Genomic DNA, 20,372 nt, shown 5'->3' with positions numbered 1-20,372 from the left:
ACATAAATATTGGGCCTATAACTGAGAAGCTTCGTTGATAAAAGCATATAGCACTTAGCAATAGCACTTGAGACATATACTGCTTCACAGTGCTTTACAACCGTCTAAGCGGTTTACAGAGTTAACATATTGCCCCCAGGAGTCTAAGTCCTCGTTTTACCTGTCTCGGAAAGATGGAAAGCTGACTCAATGAACATAGTGTGCCATGATTTTTATTATATTAACTAATTGCATTAAAAACTACAGTTAATTAATAGAATTGATGTCAGAGTACATTATGTTCACATGTTATACAGATATAAACAGAGAAATTCTAATCTTTTGGATGCTTATCTCCCATCACTGCTAGTTTAGGGAAGAAGTGTCAGCTTTGGAAGGTCTATTTATACTATTTATACTGGTGGAAAGTTGCACCACATTCATGGCTGTGAGTTTCCAACAGCATTAGGTCCTGAAAAAGGATAGGCAATTGGGTTTGACAGAATTGGGTCTGGTTCCATTGCTTCCAATTCCTCCTTGTTTGCCATGTACAATCTGGGAAATTCATTTCCACACCATTAATTGTAATGAGGTATGTGCTTTTAGACTTTTCCCAAATGGAAATCTCAACTATACTTTTACTACCATGTCATGTATGTGATTTCTTCAACCTGATCAAGTATTACTCAGAAAAGTGTTAATGATTTTGTATTTTTTGTTACTCTAGCACATTAATAACACAACATACATATTTATTGAATGAATCCTGAAAGTGCTATTCATATGATAAGTTTAAATGTTATCATGCAGTAAATACAATCAGATGGGAAACTGAAAAAACAAGAATCATTTGGGTATTTGGACAGATTGTTATTGCTTGGGGGGAGGATATAGCAAAATCTTGAAAACCTAAATATAAACTGAACTTATATCTAGCATAATTGAGGTGAAGTTACTCTCAGTCTCTTGCTTTCCCCTTCCCTTGAGCTGAGATGCCACAATCATGTTTCTTCCTCTGCTTTCCCAGGGTCTGTCAGATGTTCCATCAGATTTATCTATATACAGAGCATGACACTCTGTTTGGCATGATTCCATTACTAAGTTTTTGAAAAGTCTTTCACAATAACCTATTCGATAACTCAGAGCAGACAATTAAATCTCAAATCACATGCATTCTTAACTAGTGAATAACATTCCTTTGAACTCAGATTTATCTTTCATTTGAATGGGACTTAGTTTAAATATAGTATTGTTGTCCAAATAGATAAGGTGGCTGAATGTAGAGAATAATTAAAAAAAAAAAAAAAAAGGAAAATAACATTCTTAGAGAATAAGTAATGGCAAAAATAACAGCCAAAATATGCAAGCTATATATTTGAAGAGGAGCAACTTTGACTGCTTTTGACTTTATAATATTTAATTATGTTCCCTATTTCTGCATCTCTTTGAAAAAAAATGGCTCACAATGGTTAATTGACCCAATAGTGCTTTTATATGAAATCCTAAACTCAGGGAGTGCAATTTTATTTCTAAGTAAATGTATAGTCAATAGTGACAGTGTGATAGAATCAACAGCAGTTACAAGGCTAAGTGCCACAAGGTCTCTGAAGTTAGCCCTGGTTTATAGAATTTAGATTGTAACAAAGGTTTGATAATCTTCTTCCTCCATACACAATATAATCTACATAAAGGATTGTATTAAATGATGTGATGTTTTTAGTATTGTTCTTTATTGTACCATTGTTTCATGTAGATAGATATATTTCTTTGGTTTCTTATGACTCCCCCACTTGACTGTCCATTAATTTTATTTTTTCTTTATTTATTAAACTTCTATGCATTTGATACTCATAAGAGCAAAAGACACAGTCTTCTTTCTCTGTTGCCTGTATTATTTTATTATTCTTGTTGTTATCCTTGGATGCTCTTTACTTGTCAATGCACTGCTTTCTTTCTTTCTTATTACTACTGGTGATTGATACAAAGTCACCTAAATAGTTTCTGTTTGTAAGAGAGGATTAGAATCTGGATCTCTGTGCTCCTAGCAACTTAAACACTATATCACAGTGGTTCTCTTTTTTATAATATAATCCATTCTAAATAAACATTTATCTAAAGTACAGAGGAAGCCAACATAGATTTCTGAAAATAGAATTTATAGAATAAAAGTATAAGTACAATAGGTTGTAAAATACATAATATAATGGACTGCAGTGGTTTTAAATTATATTGAATATATTACTATTCTAAAGAATTGGCCTATTAACATTTATCACTCATGGTAATTTATCATGGTACCAAAATGACATCTTGTACAGCAACCGCATACTTCTGACTTACCAATTGTCAGGTGTGCAGCAATTAAAGAAATCACTCCCTGGTTCCTGTTCCGTGTTTCCTTAGGTCAGTCATATTTCCATAATTGCATTTTTATTTAACTTGAATAATAGTTATCATCTCATGTAAGCCTATTTTGGTTAGAGAGGCAGGAAAATGGACAAATAATGTAAACTTATTGATATGTATTGATGATAGGAAAGAAATCAATTGAGATACATTTTAATACTTGGAAAAGGAAGCATTATTTTAAAAAATCAAGGTGGAAGATCATCAAAATAATCACATTGTCCTTGATTCTGCAGATCTGTATATATTTTCATCTCCTATAATGTGGCAATGAGATAGACACTTTGCATCATACTGATACTTGTCAAGTAGCCATGATTCCTGCACTGTTCTATGGACAGTTCACTGACAAAACTGGACTGTTTAGTGTGTGATGTAGCTAAGGGTCTATCTATGCTGTTACTTTTATTCAGAAATCATAAGAAGCTAGAATGAAATGCTAGGGCAAAGTGTTATATTTTAAAAAAGCATTTTGTAGCATTTCAAATTATATTATGTTCAATATAGCGCAGTGATACACTTTTGCTTCGGTATGATACAATAGATATGGGAAAATATCTTGATAATAATGTATTCCAATTATTCTATATCATTTGCTTTATGTGAGTTTATGAGTATCCAGAGAAGGCAAAACAAGTTCTTGAAAGAAATACAGATGAGCACATGGTTCTATTTCTTAGCTGAAAGTTACTCTGGTTGGTAACACAAAATGTATCTTACTCAGGATTGAATTTAATATTTTCAGATTATTTATATAGGTTCAAAATAGAATTGCTGCTAGCCCAACCTTCTCCCCATTCAGTCCGGTGTCTTGCTGAAAGTGGATACATACATTGGAATGTCTGAAATTGTTTATTTTGAAATACAAAAGTGGTGATGCTGCAAGAAATCACAGTGTTCTTTTTAGGATAACAGTCTCTCCTTTTCCTTCATGTTACAGCTCAGTTTGTCCTCTTTCATTAAGTAATTTTAGTACTTTGGAACCTTATGGTATTTATTCTGAATGATAGTTTCATATTTCTGGGCACAGGTTGTTACTGCCAGGAAAAATAGAATTAATTTTTCATTTCCTTCAGAGCCACTGTAACTATGATCAGGCTTCATGAAACAAAGAAGAGTTAGGAGAAATAAAGGCAAGCATAGCAACCTGTATCCAGGTACATGGATTTATTAGGTACATACTTTTATTAGAAAATAGTTAGAATATCATGTGAGACATGCTAATTAGTTAGATTATGGCTTGTCTCATAAATAAACATGATTAGTGTACATTATCCTGGCAAATAGATGGGAAAGAAATGGAGGTAGTGACAGATTTTATTTTCCTGGGGTCCAAGATCACCACAGATGGGGACTGCAGCCAAGAAATTAAAAGACGCTTACTCCTGGGGAGGAAAGCTATGGCAAATCTAGATAGCATACTAAAAAGCAGAGACATCATCCTGCCAACAAAAGTGCGTATAGTCAAGACTATGGTTTTCCCAGTTGCAGTGTATGGCTGTGAAAGTTGGACCATAAGAAAGGCTGAGCGCCAAAGAATTGAAGCCTTTGAACTATGGTGCGGGAGAAGACTCCTGTGAGTCCCTTGGACTGCAAGGTGATCAAACCGGTCAGTCCTAGAGGAGATCAACCCTGACTGCTCTTTAGAAGGCCAGATCCGGAAGATGAAACTCAAAATACTTTGGCTACCTAATGAGAAGGAAGGACTCACTGGAGAAGAGCCTAATGCTGGAAAAGATTGAGGGCAAAAGAAGAACGGGACGACAGAGAAGGAGGTGGCTGGATGGAGTCACTGAAGCAGTAGGCGAGAGTTTAAATGGTCTCTGAGGGATGGTAGAGGACAGGAAGGCCTGGAGGAACGTTGTCCATGGGGTCGCGATGGGTCGGACACGACTTCACAATTAACAACAAAAGTGTTCATTATTTGTCTTTTTCAAAACAACTTTATTTCCCCCCCTTTTTATCTTTTGGTAGTATTTGAATATCTCTGATCTCTTTTTCTCAAGAAGGATTGTTATTTAATATCCATAATATCCATTCCCATTTTTTGTTATTTTGTCCTACTCTTCTCATAGTTTAAAATCTTCAGTATAATATAACATTTACACAATTGTAGTACAATAAACATGTTTATTTGTTCAAGAAAATGCAATAGATCATATTGACTATATTTTCTTTTATATACATTTTGATAAGTTGATGAGAAGCACTTTTAATATGTTTTGAAGGAAAGCAAATACAATTTTTTCACTTTAGTAAATCATCAGTGTCTTAATATGTTGTATAGTGAGTTTGTTAGATAGATTAGATTACCCTGTAATGCCTACTGGTTATTTTAAAAGAATATGGCATAGAACTGCCAGCATTGATTACAGTATTGAACTAGAAGTGGGGAAATTTAGCTGCAGGTGCTTGAAATAGACATGAAGCTCATTGGATGACAGGATTTAATATTGTGTTTTAGTCTATATATCCTTTCTTTAGGAGACAAGAGAGTTGTTGGGAAGATAAAATTCAGAGCAAAAGAGACAAATATGTTTATTTAAAATACTTGCATTGCTATGCTGCTGCTCTTCATGTTAGAAAAAAGACAGCTATGCAAACAATACATAAACTCAAGTTGGATTGTTTTGTAGAAGGCTCTCCTTGGCTCCTACTTGAATCTTACTTTTTTCTGTTGCTATCCTATGTGTTATGCCTAACATCTAATAACTGGACTTTTTTTGTCCATTTTAGATAGCTTTTTCTATCACCTCTATACTATATATCTCATACTGCCCTTTACTTAACTGATTACAATTTGAATTAAACTTTAAATGAGGAGTCACATTTGGCAGCAGAAGCTCACTACCATGATTTTATTATATAACTCACTTTAGCTCAGAAGAATCTGAAGAATTCTCAAAAGAATTTAGTTCAGAGGAAAATTACCTTTCTTTGCCAGATGCTGGACAAAAAAGCAGTTATCATTACCAACTTTAAGAAGTGAATCTTAAAGTGAAAAACATACACTCAGGCCCCAAGTCCCTCTATGTCCAATGGGAGCATCTCCATCCCTCATCAAGGGTCTTTGTCATATTGAGATGTAGGATTCAAGAAAGTCTGCACCCTCAAATTGGCATATCATAACCAAGCCAGTATTCATATCAACCTGTCCATGTGGAAAAATATATGAAGAGGACCACAGTTACATTATGTTTATAAATTTCCAGAAGAATCTCACTAACAGGATTTAATCTAATAGCACAGTTGAGTTTCTTTTAAGAATACAGTATTTAAATTTACCTTTTTCATGTAGGTTATTTTATAGGTTTCTGTGTCACTTTCATTCCATTGTGTAATTCAAATTGCCATACATGGGATTTTCTAATGATCACAGCTATACCTTGCTTAACTTTAGCATTTTGCAAGGCAGTTGTAACACTCCTCTTTAGACCGTTTTAACCATTCTATAATTTGCAAAAACGTTCTTAAAAGTTTGGGAAATGTTGGTTTAATTTTTTGTGTTGTATGGGCCAATACTTTCTCATTGTAATTGGGTTTTGTTTTGGTTTTTGGGATTTAATTTTCATTCACTGTAATTCTTCCTATTACTTCCCTGAGTTGCTTTTGGCTCTCTGCATTTGTTTGCTTGTTTGTTTGTTTAGAGTAAATTGCAAGAAAACGACAACCCAAATGGAACTTCTTGGCAATTATAACAAATTATGTCTGTTTCTCTGCTTGGTTTCTGTCCTTGGTTCTCAAGAACTATGACTAGTGGTGGGTTGCCCCTGGTTCGCACCGGTTCTATAGAACTGGTAATAAAACCGGTGGGAGGTCCTGCCCACTGACCTGACATCATGAAAACGCTTCTGTGCATGTGGCCCCATTGCGAACTGGTAGTAAAGGTAAGTAGAACCCACCCCTGACTATGACACAGATATTCTTAGCATTAGTCCTGTGTGCTTCATTAATATTTCAACTTATTTTTATTGTACATGCTCCCAAGTAGGAATAGTCAAAGCATTTGTGATTTGGGAATTAACAAAATGGGCACTGTGTATGAAATTGACAAACTTGTGAATGAAGTCTGCCTCTTTTTCTGCAATGCAATTCAGGTTCATTTAAACATGTATTTGTTTCCTCAAATATATCTTGTTTAAGAAGATTAATAATCTCACATCAACCAAGTTTCATAGATTCTCTGTGACTCATGACTGTGTGGCTTTTCATCATGTGATGTTTTCTCCAAACAGTATAATCTGCTCATTTTAAGGATAATACATTTTCAAGCTGGGGGTTATAGCAGTTTTTTTTTATTGGAAATTATTTTTAAGTTTTGAGTTACAGTTACTGAGAGGAGTCATGGTATAGGATGTTTAATAAATAATTCTGAGTCATCAAATGAAACTATTTCATCCTTTAATGAAGAATTGATAGAAAAAAATTCTATAATTTCTGATTACCTTTAGCCAGGATTACAGATTTGTTTCTGTCCCCTTACTCTAGGAATGTCTCTGTAGTTCTATTTTTTTTTTTTTTGCCTGTTTTTTATGACAACTCACAAGTGTAGAGAGAAGACTAGATTATGTATTCAATGTAGAATTTGCTCATCAGCATTCTTGTTAATACCGCCACTAAACTGTAGACTATCATAGTTTGTAATAAAAATAATAGAATAGGCCTACAAACTCATTTAATTTTATCAAGAACAGATTTCTGCATAAATATTCTTTGCTATCAAGAACAGGTAACTATTTCTATACAGGTCTTAACTTAGCTACTTTTTTGAAAATCATAAATATTCCACTATGTCAGAGTAAATATCTCTGATTTTCATTTTGCCCTTAAGGACCTTATATCCATTTGGCCCATTTGGAGAATGTAAATTTTGTCTAAATTTCCATGGAGAATGGTAAAAATGATTGTGTGAATAATTCAAGGGTAGGTTATTTTGTACTTTCAGGTACGTTGAACTACACGTTAGAAATTCCATCCGGCATAGGTAATGATAAGGACTTATAGAATTCTAACTTCAGACTCAGTGCTGGAACATTGGTTGTCCACCACTGGAATAATGTGCTATGTGAACATTATTCCGACTCCATATAAAAAGTTGCTGTTATTAATTTTTTTAAAGGACCAGTTTTTTTTTCACTGTACATGTTGCTTATTTTTTTTAGATGTCCCAAGATGAAACAATGTGTAAATATTGTGGAGTCAGTTATTTGATCCTTCATGAATTTAAGCTACTGGATGAGAAAGTAAAAGCAATGGAAAAGAAGATGAAGTTTTTTGAGGGTAGTATGGAACGGGAGAAAATACTGCAAGAAAAACTACAAAGTCTAAGTCAAGATTTTGAACAATGCACAGCAGCTAGTGAATCAAAAACAGAAAGGTTGGAATTTACTAGCCATTCTTGCTTTTCAAGTTAATATGTCTATTAATGTTATTCAGGGGCAAGCATGCTTTAGTTGTTTTGCTAGATTTAGCTTGCATCAGGTATAATTTCCAGATGAATTCATGTTAATAAGTCATAGTTTGAGCTACAATTTAGAAGCCACTATTCACTGCTTAAAGAAACAAGCGTAATATAAGCTATGTTATTTCTAGTACTGAAATGTACTATAGCTTAATATAATGCATGAATCAGGCAATTATAATTTATAAAACATGCTTTATAATTTGCTTCATATATAATGAAGCCACCATAGTTCATTCTGTAAACCATGGCCTAATATATTACACGAACAGCCATTTTGTTTGTCATAACTCAGTTACAAATCAGATTCTAAAATAAACTTGTGATGATAGAGAAGATTTACTATTCCATAAGCAATAAAAGTTCAGAATACACAGAGCACTTTATTCTTTAGCAGTCCTTAAAATATGTTTGTAAAGTAAGATTATATTATGAATAATTCCTTGGATTGCCTTTCTAACCTTGATTTGCAGTGAAAAACTTATTTCTAATTCTTTTTTTTTCCTGGAGTATGTTAGGTTGCTGTCTGATTTTTAAACTTTAATTTAGTTGCTTTGATATCATAATCTAGAGAAATAATACCATCAAAAAATCTTTGAAGAAGCAACAGAGAAATAGCATAAATTTGCATATCATTGACTATTGTGTGCATGCAAAACAGGAATTGCAGGGTATGAATATATAAAGAGGAAAATTTAAAAAAAACTAAGTTTTGTATACATAAGATAAGAGGTTATTGGTCAGTTTTCTTGAATACTCAATATTCCAATTCCAAGTGCTTCCTGACAAATGAGCTATGGACTTTCCCCCAATTCTTCAAGAAACAGCTCAAAGGTCTTTGATGCAAATAACAGTTGAAACTTGAAGAGAAGTTGGGATCAAAAAATATTGAAGTGAAAAGGTGATGGGTATACAAAGAATTTGGGAAAGAAAAGGCAGATGGTAAGAGATAAAATAGCTGTAGTTGAAGCTGGCTAGCAATGGAGGGGTTGTTTGTACTTCCAAGCATTCTTAAAAGAAACCTCTGATTAAACTCACAATAGTTGGATTAGTTGGATTAGATGGCAAGCATAATAGAGTTTGTATATCTTGAAGCCTTAGTGAGATAACTTCAGCTTTTGGTTGAAATAATTACTTTAAAGCCAATACATCTAAAGACAATTTAAGACTGATTTAGTTGTGGGCTGGATCAAGTTGAAGACAATCTTATAGGGCCTGAAGTACAGTGTATGTGTTACACTGTATTAAAGTGGGGACAGGAGTTTAAAATGCATATTGGCTTTTCTGATGCTTCCAATTCATTATTCTTGTCTCCCCTCACACACACACCCTCTTTGATTTTTCCTCTCTTCAGCATATAACCATATTCTGGCTGTGATAACAAGATGTTCAGCTTCACAGTTTATGCGAAATGTACAAGTACAGAAAAGATCACCATGTTCTTTCTTTTTTTCCTTTTAATTAGCCGTGGAGCTTAGGATGTTTTTATGATTTCACGTGTTAAATATTATCAGTGCAGCCAAGATCGTAGTTCAGATTTTGACGAAAAAATTGCAAGCGAAAGAAACTAGCTGTGTTAGAAATTTTAAGGAGAATTCATGTTAATGCTGATTCATTAAAACATTGTAATTCTCTGCATATATGTAGGTTATTTACACATTTTCTCTCTAGCCATTTTGTGACTTAGGAACAAAAGAGTCCTGCTTAAATAATAAAGACAATTTAGTCTGCTTGTACAGGGGCCAAACAGATGCTTATGAAATCAGGAATGAATACAGTATAATACTTTGATTGTTTTTCCCACTAACCTGTGCTCATGATGTATCTGATCCTGGAGGTAGTGCTTGGCTCTGATGGTGAGAGGTCATGCATATCATCATAAACTAGGACAGAGGCCAGTGGATGTATTTGACATATTATGAGCATGCTGTGGTCAGTTTTGTAAAATGGCTGCTATGAGAATGATTTATGCATTCAGAAAATGGCTACCATTATGACTTGTCTGATCATAATGATAAGATAATATTTAGCTACATTTAAGACAGGAGGTTTTCCCAGCCTTGATGCAGCTAGTTTATAAGTGAGAAAGGGGGGTGGGGGGAGACAATAATCTCAGAGAAACAACAACAAATAGTAGATTAGAATTATAAAAAGGTGATAGGCAATAAAAATATATGGAAATAAAATTGCTAACCAAAAGGACATAAAATGTCAGACCAATAGGACAATTTCCATGGGATAGAGATAAACAGAAAACAATCTAACTGCAGATTCCTATTAATTCCTATAGAGAGAACGAAAGAGCAGTATTAGGAATGGAGGAGCAGTAAGAGTTCCAAGACCTAATGATAATGTATTCCTTTAAAAGGATGTCTTTGTAAGGACTGTATAAAAGGAACTAACCTTGAAATGGACTACTTGATTGGTTTGGAATCTATTCCCAAGCATCAATTATCCAGTACAGAATAAAATTTTGCAAAATTTCTATAATTGTTGGAACTCAGTTGGGTGGAGCACAGCAGGCTGAGGAACCCCTAGCATTCCCCAGGACATTTCACATCTATGTACTAAGAGGTAGATTGGTAAATATCTACCTACCATTCTCCACCACCTCCATTATATTCTTATCAGTAGAGAAACTGATCTGCAGGCACTAATCATTTAAAATTTTAAAGACTGGATATAGGACTAAAGTTGTTCCTCTAATTTTGTTTTTCATCTTTTAAATGATGGAAATGACAGGACAGCTTGTTGATTTTCTTGGGCATCACTTTGTGGACCTCATGTCCCCTTATTTTAAGGGGAAGGAACTTTTTCCATGTCTGCTTAAAACAGTCTGCTACTTAATTATTTTACTTCTTTTATCTGTGTTTTACTAGAGTTTTCTGATTCTTGTAAATGCAAGTAACAGTAGAATTGTGTAAAACAATGTTTCCAAAAAATGCTATCAAATTGCATTAATCCAATTAATCCAATTAATTTACAGTTAAAAGATCTCAAACTTTGACTCAGCATAAGCCAATATATGAGAAGTCCAGATAGTTCAGTTTTCTTACTTTGCAGTTATAATTCCTAAGAAATAAACCAAAACAGATAGCTTTATTTGGCTATTGCCACAAGAATAACAGAAAATCTTTGCCAATTTAATTACAGTGTAAGATAAGAACAAAAATATTTTACTTTCTATCATATCCCTTGGTAAAATAAGTTGATCATGCACAATGAATTGCATTTTAAGAACAATTACTAAATGAAATATTATAATGCCTTAAAAGTAATAGATGCTGGCATTTTTCAGAAGCTCTAGTCATCTAGCCCCAAGGTCTCTCACAGCTTTCTACAAAGATAGTGAAAACACACAGTGAAAGATAGAGTTAATTGGAGAATTGGGTTTTGAGAGACTGTTGTTGAAAGGGAGGCTGAGAGAACTGAGGAACATAAGACTGAAATGAAAAAAACCTAGAGGGGCGACAGAGGAGGGCTAATAATTTCAGATGCTCAGCGGAAGTGACACTGATTGGAGAAGGGAAGTGGGGGCTCTGAGCATGGTAATGTTTTCTGAAAGAATCTGTGTGTCTGGATCTTGATAAAGGAGTTGTATAGTAGTTTCTCAATATAAGAAAGAAAAGTGTTAAATGAGGTTGTAGACTTAGGTTTTTTAAATTTTATCAATCAGTTATAAATCATTCATGATAATATCTGTTGTGGTACATGAGATTATTAAGGATTTAAAAGATGCTAAGAGGCACAATATATATATATATATATATATATATATATATATATATATATATATATATATATATATATATATTTAAAAACACCCTATGAAATAGTAGAATGTTTACTGCTGCAGATGGGTAGTCTTAAAATATCATTCTCCTAATCCCAGCATTAATTAGAAAAGCTTGGTTTGCTAAATCTTTAATTATCAGGCTATTTGCACTAATGCTCTGTGAAGTTGGACCACCCTGACTTAACTCATCTCAGAGCAGGCAGATATTAAATGAAAAAAAATGACTCTAATAAAGATAAGGAAGCATAGTATGGATTCAAATTTAATAAGTAAGTATTTAAACATGTCTCATTGTAGCAGGAGGATGTTTCTGAATGGAGAACTGAAGTACACCAGGAGTGTATGCTAAGACTGTATATTTTCAGTAGGAACACCCAAAGTATGAAAATCAGCAGAAATATAGAAAGGTGCTAAGGTGGATGATCATTTTAGTGACAATGGCATCATGTCATATTGCACTGGAGAAAGCAATAATAAACTACTCCTGTATTTTTCAAGGAAGCCATGTGGATAGACAAGATGAAGTGATTGTCAATATATAGCTAGATAAAGGGCCCCTTGAGTCAGATAGCACTCAATGTACTACTAAGAAAGAGTTGAGACTCTCTGACAGTGCTAATTGTGTTTTTGATACGGTTATATTTGTTTCCAGACTATTAGTTGCTGATGTTATCTAAAGCTGCAAAGGTTACAATTGAAATATTGAATGTAAGAAGCAAGTACATAGGAAAACCTAACAGGGTGAAAGATGAAATAAGTTAAATACATATTGGTGTCCTATGCATCATCAAATTGAAAAGGATTTAAATTGAATACCGTTAGTCAGAAGATTACAAAAAAATTCAAAGAAAAATCTTTCATGGGAAGGATATAGCAAAGACAGTGTAGGTACAAAATAGTCAGTGACTGAGTAATAGATTTTGCAAACAAAATTATGATTATTCAGGTTTATGCCACTACTATTGATGTATAAAAAGAAACAATTGAGAAACAATTTATCTGAAGTTCAAGGAAAAATTGACAGAACATAAGTGCAAAATGTGCTACTTTTGGTTGATGACTGGATAGTCAAGAGTAGGAAATAGTGAGGAGGAGATCTAAATTAGACTGTATGCCATAGAAAAGGCAACAATATTATTGCAGCAAATCCTTTCAACCTGGAAGCATCTTTCAGTTAGCTTTGTAGGTACTTCTGAACGAATAAGGACCGCAGGGGGCAAGATTTTTGAAAGGGTTGGCACCGTGGCTGAGAAGACTCTTCTCCTGGATCCCACCAGCCAGAATTCCTTGACTGACGAGATCCAGAGCATGCCGTTTCTGGCGATATGGATGGAGTGGACCTGTCCCATAGCACTTAAGAATTTTTTGGTAGTTTTGGATTTGGCTTGATCTAGGATACTCAGTTTGCCAGGTGGAACTATGGTTAATTCTGTTCATGTGTTATGAAAGATTTGCAATCTGAAAATCATTTTTGGTATGGATAATATGTAAATTTACTTCAGCTTTATTTAGTTATTTAGTTTTTATGCTGCCCATCTCCCCTATAAGATGACTCTGGGCAGCTGATTAGTTACTCAAATTCCTGGTGATTAATTTAGCTATAGTTCTTAACATCTATCATTAAAAATGTATAAAAACCAATTCTCCCTTTTTATTTGTTTGTTTGCTTGTTTGTTTTGCCACTCATATCACTGCAAGGCAACGCTGGGCCGCTTACAACATCAAAACAAAACCATAAATACATATATACAAATATATAAAACCAAAATAAAATAGTAATAAAAATAGAAACTAAAACTAAAACTAAAAGATAAGGAGGAAAAAGCAGAAAATAATTTTTCAGGGGAAAAATATACTAAAGAATAACATACTGTTGTCAAAAAAATTAATTTGGATTAAAAGCTGTCTAGGCTCTTGTTTTATACATTCATATATTTAAAGGAATAAAAAGCTATTATATCATTTGATTATTTAAAGATGCTGATAATTGGTTAATGTGTTAATAAGAATAAAATATGTTAATAAGAATAATAAGATTCTTCTAATTAAATTGGTGATATTTTAGAAAATTTGTAAAGCATATATTAAATTCTGAAATCTTGAGGGACAAATCTTATTAAATATAATGGAACCAAATATATATCCAAGGAACATACTGTATTCATTTATTAGCACTGGTGTCAACTGTTTTTAAGTGTGAGCATCAGGCTTCATCCTGTGAAATACTTTAACAATCTCAGAAATTGGAAATGGATGAATAACTATATACCCATATTACATAGCAATCTCTAATGTCTGGAGCGCCTACAATTTGGACTGGAGCTAGTTGGTTGTGCTCTGCAGTACAAAACTGCTTGCAGTTTGTCATTTTGATTTACCCTGCAATAAGGAACTAGTTATGCTCCAGTTATTATAACATGCTTTGCACATGTGTAAAATATTTAATTACAAGCACGTTAACAATTCTGTGCAAATAGATGCTCAAAATGAAACCCCCTCTTTTTCTTCATTTAGCAAGATGAAGAAATTCCCTGATCTTCTTGTTAAGGACAGATAGTCCTAACTATGAGAAAAAAGGCTTTCCTTGAACAGAAGGGTATCATGGGATCTAAGGCAGGAATTAATGAGACTAATTATTATTTTTTTAGGCAAAGGATAATACTATATATTTTATTTCTTTCAGAATAAAAGAATTAGTTGCAGAACTTGAAAATAAGGAAACTGCAATAGAGAATTTAAACAAACAGTTGAAAAGCTTTCACAAAGAAAAGGATGATATATGGAGACAGTCACAATTGGTCCAGTAAGAATTCTCACATGAGGTGGTTTGGGGGGGAATTTATTTTCTAGTAAAATTGTCTGTTTGTCATTTACTTGAAAAATCTGTTTTCTTAGTAGATTTTAAAGCTGTATTTAAAAAATTATAGTAGTATATACAAGGAAATAATGTGTAAATTGAGGTTTATTGACCAAAGTAATGGCCTGATGTTTTAAGAATGTGTAGGCAAGATCTTGATTTAGCAATAAGCATACACCCTAGGAATTTCCTGCACTGACTCTCATAGATCAGTGGTCCCCAACCCCCGGTCCGTAAACTGGCTCTGGTCCATGACATGCCAGAAACGAGGCTGTGGAAACAATTGAAGTCCATCCGCGGGATGCAGGCACCATGCAAAACCATGCCCCCTCTGGTCTGTGGAAAAACCTCTCTCCACGGAATCAGTCTCTGGTGCCCAAATGTTTGGGGGCCGCTGCCATAGATGATTGTATTTTCTTCTCTTTTATGCCAACTTGAAATGGAAATAAGTCTTCAGTGAAACTCTAACAACAGGAATTTCTTTTGCTACTTAAGTATTTATCTAAACTTGTGTATTTGTGTCAAAAAATTATTTTCCTTACATTAAAATTGATTTAAATATTGATTTAAAGGGGATATCTTCTAAATATTATTTTGATTTTAAAATCATAACCATTTTTTCTTTCTTTTTTGGCAGGAAAACATTGCAACGACATAAATTTATCCTAAAGAAAGCTTTTAATCTTATTCCCTTTATCAGGGGAGAGTTAAACAAGTTTAAAGAAGAAATACTTGGTTTTCTCAAAGAATGGATTTCACTGAAAGGAGATGTATTTTTACAACTAAAAACCATTAATAAAATAGGACTGGCAGGTAGATTATCAAAGCAAAGCTTTTCCTAGCATGTTCCACTTTCAGACTGGTTATAGAGTTCACATGTATTTTATTATCAAGGCAGTACATTGAATTGATACCTTGTTCTCATTGAGATTTGTGGTTATTGTACTGTATAGTGTAGGGATTAGAAAAATATTTTCAGATCATATTTTGATGCAATGTACACAAATCAGTATATGATTCAGGTTGATGACTAGTATATTCATCCATTTCAAATTTCATTTGTCTTAATTTTGGGTTACAATTTTCATTTAAAATGCACAGAAAAATGTTTCTTATATAAAGTGCCACTGAAAACGCAAATAATAATGAGATATCACAAAAAATGGATAATCTTGGAGAAAATTAATGGATAAACATATACGGTATATTAGAAAAACTGTTTTAGGATCAACCTGAAAAATAATGTGCCAAATATTTTTCTGTGGATTTTTAAGATGCGAATTGATATAGAGATAAAGGGATAAAATTTAAGTCACTTATTGCTGGCAGAAGTAACTGGTGAAGAAATAGAATATAAACCAGAACTATTCCTATTGGGAATTATAAATGGGAAATATAGTAAAGGAGTAATTTATTTAATAATACATATTATAACAGCAGCAAGAATGATATTTGCCCAAAATTGGAAAAATAAGGAAATCCCCCTAGAAGATGAAGTGATCAAAAAAATTTAGACATGCGTGGAAAAGAATAGATTAACGTTGGAATTGAAAAATAAAGGTGAATCAGAATATTATGAACTATGGAACAAATTTTATCAATGGTTGGAATGGGAAGGAGAGACAAAAAATATGAACTGAATAGAATTCATAGAATGGAGAATTAAGGTTATGTATGTCATTACAATAAAATGAAAGTGGATAAGACAAATGTATAAGTAATATAGATAGAAAAACTATGTCTTTATATATGTAAATACTGAATAGACCAAATGTATATAAGTAGTAAGGTATATATGATACTTATCTTTTATTTTAGTATGTATAGCAAAGATAATGCCAGGACGGTTACACCGGGTCCAATGTTTTAATATGTGCTTAATAAAAATTTCCATTTTTTTAAAAAAAAACTGACTTTCAAATATATATGGAGTATGGAGTCATTTTACTCCAGAGTTAAGTTTGACTTGAGGGAAAGTTAATTTTATTTTTCATGTATAGTATTTCTCAAAAAAAAAATAGATATACATGTATGAATGAATACAATGTTAACTTGCAAATTTTTCCAAGACATTAACATACACTTTAGCATAAAGTGAATACTATTAGGAAATATATTTGACCATTACCTAGGTATTAGACTACAGAGTGAATTAATCAAGTTGGCAAAGTCTTTACAGGGCTTTTATCAACCATATATTGGTTGTAATGTTTAGGTTTTCACTACGAATTAGAGAAGATTTGAATAATAACAGAATAGCAAGAGTTGGAAGGGACTTTAGAATAGGATAGGAATAGGAATAGGAATGGAATGTAGAATAACAAGAGTTGGAAGGGATCTTGGAGGTCTTCTAGTCCAACTTATTGCTCAAACAGGAGACATTCTATCATTCCAGACAAATGGCTGTCCATTTTCTTTTTAAAACTTGCAGTTATGAAGCACCCGCAACTTCTGAAGGCAAGACATTACACTAATTAATTGTTCTCACTGTCAGAAAATGTTTCCTTGTTTTTAGGAGTAAATCCATTATTTTAGTTTGTATCAATTAACTAGATGACAAATTGAAATAATACTAGTATCTTAATAACTACATATCCCTACCCTGTTTTCTTATAGACTAGTATAGCAACAAATAAAGATGTTTTTGGATGATATAATCAGAGTACATAAATGTTATAAAAGCTGTAGTATGGATACAATTATATTTTTGTCCTGACCTTTATCACATTTCAGAAGTATCCAGTTTGAACCAAACCTTAGGTGAGTGTCAGAGGAAACAACTAATCCTTCAAAAAGAGGTGGAACACCTAAGACTGAAGTCAGATGCAGCTGCACTGGAAACTAAGCAACTTCAGGCTTCTCTTTTACGGGAGAGCGAATTACAAAATAAATGTAATGAATTACAAAAGAAAATGCAAGGTAAGATGTTAACTTTTTAAAAAGTGAAGAAGAGTATGTTTTGAATACATGCATTATTGCGGTAGACATTCTATCATGGAAGTAATGGGAAACTGAAAATTTCCTACTATGTGCATAAATGTACATGAACCACTGATTCATGCAATCCTCCATCAGTATATTTTTGCATGGCTTTAACAAAAGCTGTTACTTTCACTTTTAACTGTTTTTTATAAGAAATAAATCCCAAAATCTAACTTGTGTTTTAATGAATGAAAGCTATGAGGTAATTCTACCAATTACATTCCATTAAACTTATCAATGTACTTAGTAATAGGCCATTTGCATTATAAGTTTTGGCTGACAAGCTGAAAATCAAGATGTACTACTTGTTCCCACGGAAATAATTTTAAATTTTCAAGCATGAAAAAACTTGTTTTTTTCCTAATCTGCCTTTCCCTTCTTTGAGGTCAGTATGACCAGAAAATTAGTAAAATGAATTTCTGTTTTGCCTCAGAAAGAGCTCAATGCTCTCCTGTTTTCAGTAAATAGAAAAACACCAAGACCAGCAATGGAGCAAATAATAATAATAATAATATACCCCGCTATTTAGAAATTCTAAATTTGCCGGACTTGAACATTTTGACTCTACAAAAAACCACCTTACTCGGAACAGTTTATATCCTCCGACGATACCTTAACAGTTCCTAGGTCCTTGGTTAGGACTCAAGCTGCTGAGCTATTAACCAGCCTCAAAGGCTGTGAATCTCACTAAAGATTTAATAATAATAATAATAATAATAATAATAATAATAATAATAACAACAACAACAACAACAACAACAACAACAACAACAACAACAACAATATGTTTTGAAAAGAAAAAAGGGCCAACAAACCCAAATGTATTTTATCCACTCATGGGCAAAATATATTTTAATTTGTCTTTAAAGTGAAGTTTGTCTTTAACTTAAAAATGCTTTACTTCTACTGAAGATACTAGAAGAATTAAATAATGTGAACAAGAAGTATTATTCCTTGTAAAAAAAAAAGTGCTCCTACTATTTCAGTCAATTTAGTTATATGGTTAACTCTTTTCTATAAACATATACAACCAAGTCTGATTTCAATGAGTCTTATGTAGATTTACCAAATTTTGGCTGCTGTCATCGTGAAATTCTGTCAGATTCTAGAGGCAGAAAATCATCCTCAATTTCTGAAGAGTTCTGTTTTTGTTTTTGTTTTTAAAAATAGTCATCCGTGTCTCATAGTGTGGAAAAATTGCAAAACCTTAGAATGGAAATGATTATCAAGCTCTGGTACTCCACCAATTTGCAGGAAAAAAATGTAGTCTTGCAATGATAAAAATATTGGGACAATAATAATAAACAATGATAAAGTGAATAATAAAAAAAGAAACCCAGAACAATATCCTGGGATCTGCAGGTTTCTCTTGCCATGCCTAATTTAATCTTTCACCTGAGTTGAACTTCCCATTTTTGTGCTGCTTATGTTTTTATTTTCCAGTTCTGATTTTATCTTTGTAGCTTGAGTTTTTCTTTTCCTGCATGGCAACATAAGCAACTAGATGTCTCAAAGGCTTTAACCTAGCTACATCATACATACCATTGATATCCTGGAAAATACTCAGCTCTTCATTAGCATGTTGAGTCCATCCAACTTGAGAGAACCCAATCACAAAGAAAAGCAAAGAAACACACCACAGCATTGTGCCTCTCACTTCAAGTTTACACAGAAAAACCAGATTGGTACAATCAGTATGGCTGATCGTACCAAAAGCAGCTATGAGATCAAAGAGAAACAATGGCTGCACTACTTTGATTTCAGCTGTACCAAAGGTCACCACAAAGTGAGATCAATGTTATCTTTATTCTATGTCTCTCAACCAACTAGAGGCCACTTCCTTGCAGAGAGTTACTGTATGGAATTTTTGTGGGAGATTGTTGGTCCATTCACAGGGTCTTTGTTATGCTGCATCATTGGCTATGCTCTCAATGGAGCCAACTTCATTTTGTCATTGCTTCCCTCAGAAGTCCATGGATATGTCTGATCGTTGCTAAAAAGTTTTGTTAAAGACCTGCTACTCTGCCCATGAGAAAGCATTGCAACCATACTCCATCTGAAATTTAGCAAGGGGACTCAAATGATAGAACTTTTCCTTGGAAATATCAGGACAGTAAAATGCTGTGTCTGAAGTTTGTCTTCTTCATAGAAAGCTGATGTCAGAAAAAGAGCTAGTAGTGCATCGAGTCTGCCATTTGAATTTATTTTGTTTTTAATTAATTAATTATTTTAACTGTTATTTTTATTTTTTACTTTTTTATTTTGTCAGATAATGGACATGTGTTTGCTATATGAATTTATTCTTTGAAATATATTACTTTTTTATAATACTTTTACTAAATTTTACAATTAGAAATATAAAAAATAATACAAACTAAGAAAAATAAAAAAGTAGAATGAGGTAAGAGAAGAAAAACCTGTCTTTCCAGCTGATTTTGCTTTTTCACTTCTGGTTTTTATTGTACTTTTTCAATATTCATTGTTTAAAGTTTCTGCCTTTTACTGACTGCCTTGAGATCAATGGATAGACAGACATTTCATTTTAAGGCTGTTGAGTTATGTGAAATACAAAGCAGAAATATCAGAATTTTCTACTTTAATGAACCATTCAGATTTGTTTATTGCAAAGCACAGATCTGGAAACACAATTAAATTAAAATTTAAAATGAAAACAATGAAAAAAAACTGTTTGAAAATACATGCCTCCAGTGTGTTTTTGAATACCCACAAGAAAATCAGTTCAACAGAGAACGTATACCAAGGGCAGCTGTAGATAAGATACAATTGCAAGTTGCTGTCAATTTCAGCATGTGACTGGAATAAAACATATTGCAGGGAAGATATTTGGCATTCCTGTCTAAAAACTTTCTTTTTACAATCCTGTAATCTGC

The 20,372-nt window shown here is 33.0% G+C and overlaps 1 protein-coding gene across 3 annotated transcripts in view; it reads left to right on the top strand.

Moving 5' to 3' along the window:
* The window catches only part of LEKR1 (leucine, glutamate and lysine rich 1), a 74,591-nt gene that overhangs the window by 30,278 nt on the left and 23,941 nt on the right, over positions 1-20,372 (top strand). For all 3 annotated transcript variants that reach the window (XM_034439148.2, XM_034439147.3, XM_034439149.3), the window contains exons 3-6: positions 7,548-7,762; positions 14,326-14,445; positions 15,137-15,312; positions 17,233-17,418. In XM_034439148.2, coding sequence (XP_034295039.2) covers positions 7,548-7,762; positions 14,326-14,445; positions 15,137-15,312; positions 17,233-17,418 — 697 coding nt within the window. The remainder of the gene's footprint in view (positions 1-7,547; positions 7,763-14,325; positions 14,446-15,136; positions 15,313-17,232; positions 17,419-20,372) is intronic.

This window comes from Pantherophis guttatus, chromosome 6 (assembly GCF_059756535.1).
Source record: "Pantherophis guttatus breed Tessera chromosome 6, ASM5975653v1, whole genome shotgun sequence".
Taxonomy (NCBI): Eukaryota; Metazoa; Chordata; class Lepidosauria; order Squamata; family Colubridae; genus Pantherophis; species Pantherophis guttatus.
This window is presented reverse-complemented; position numbering and strand designations above follow the sequence as displayed.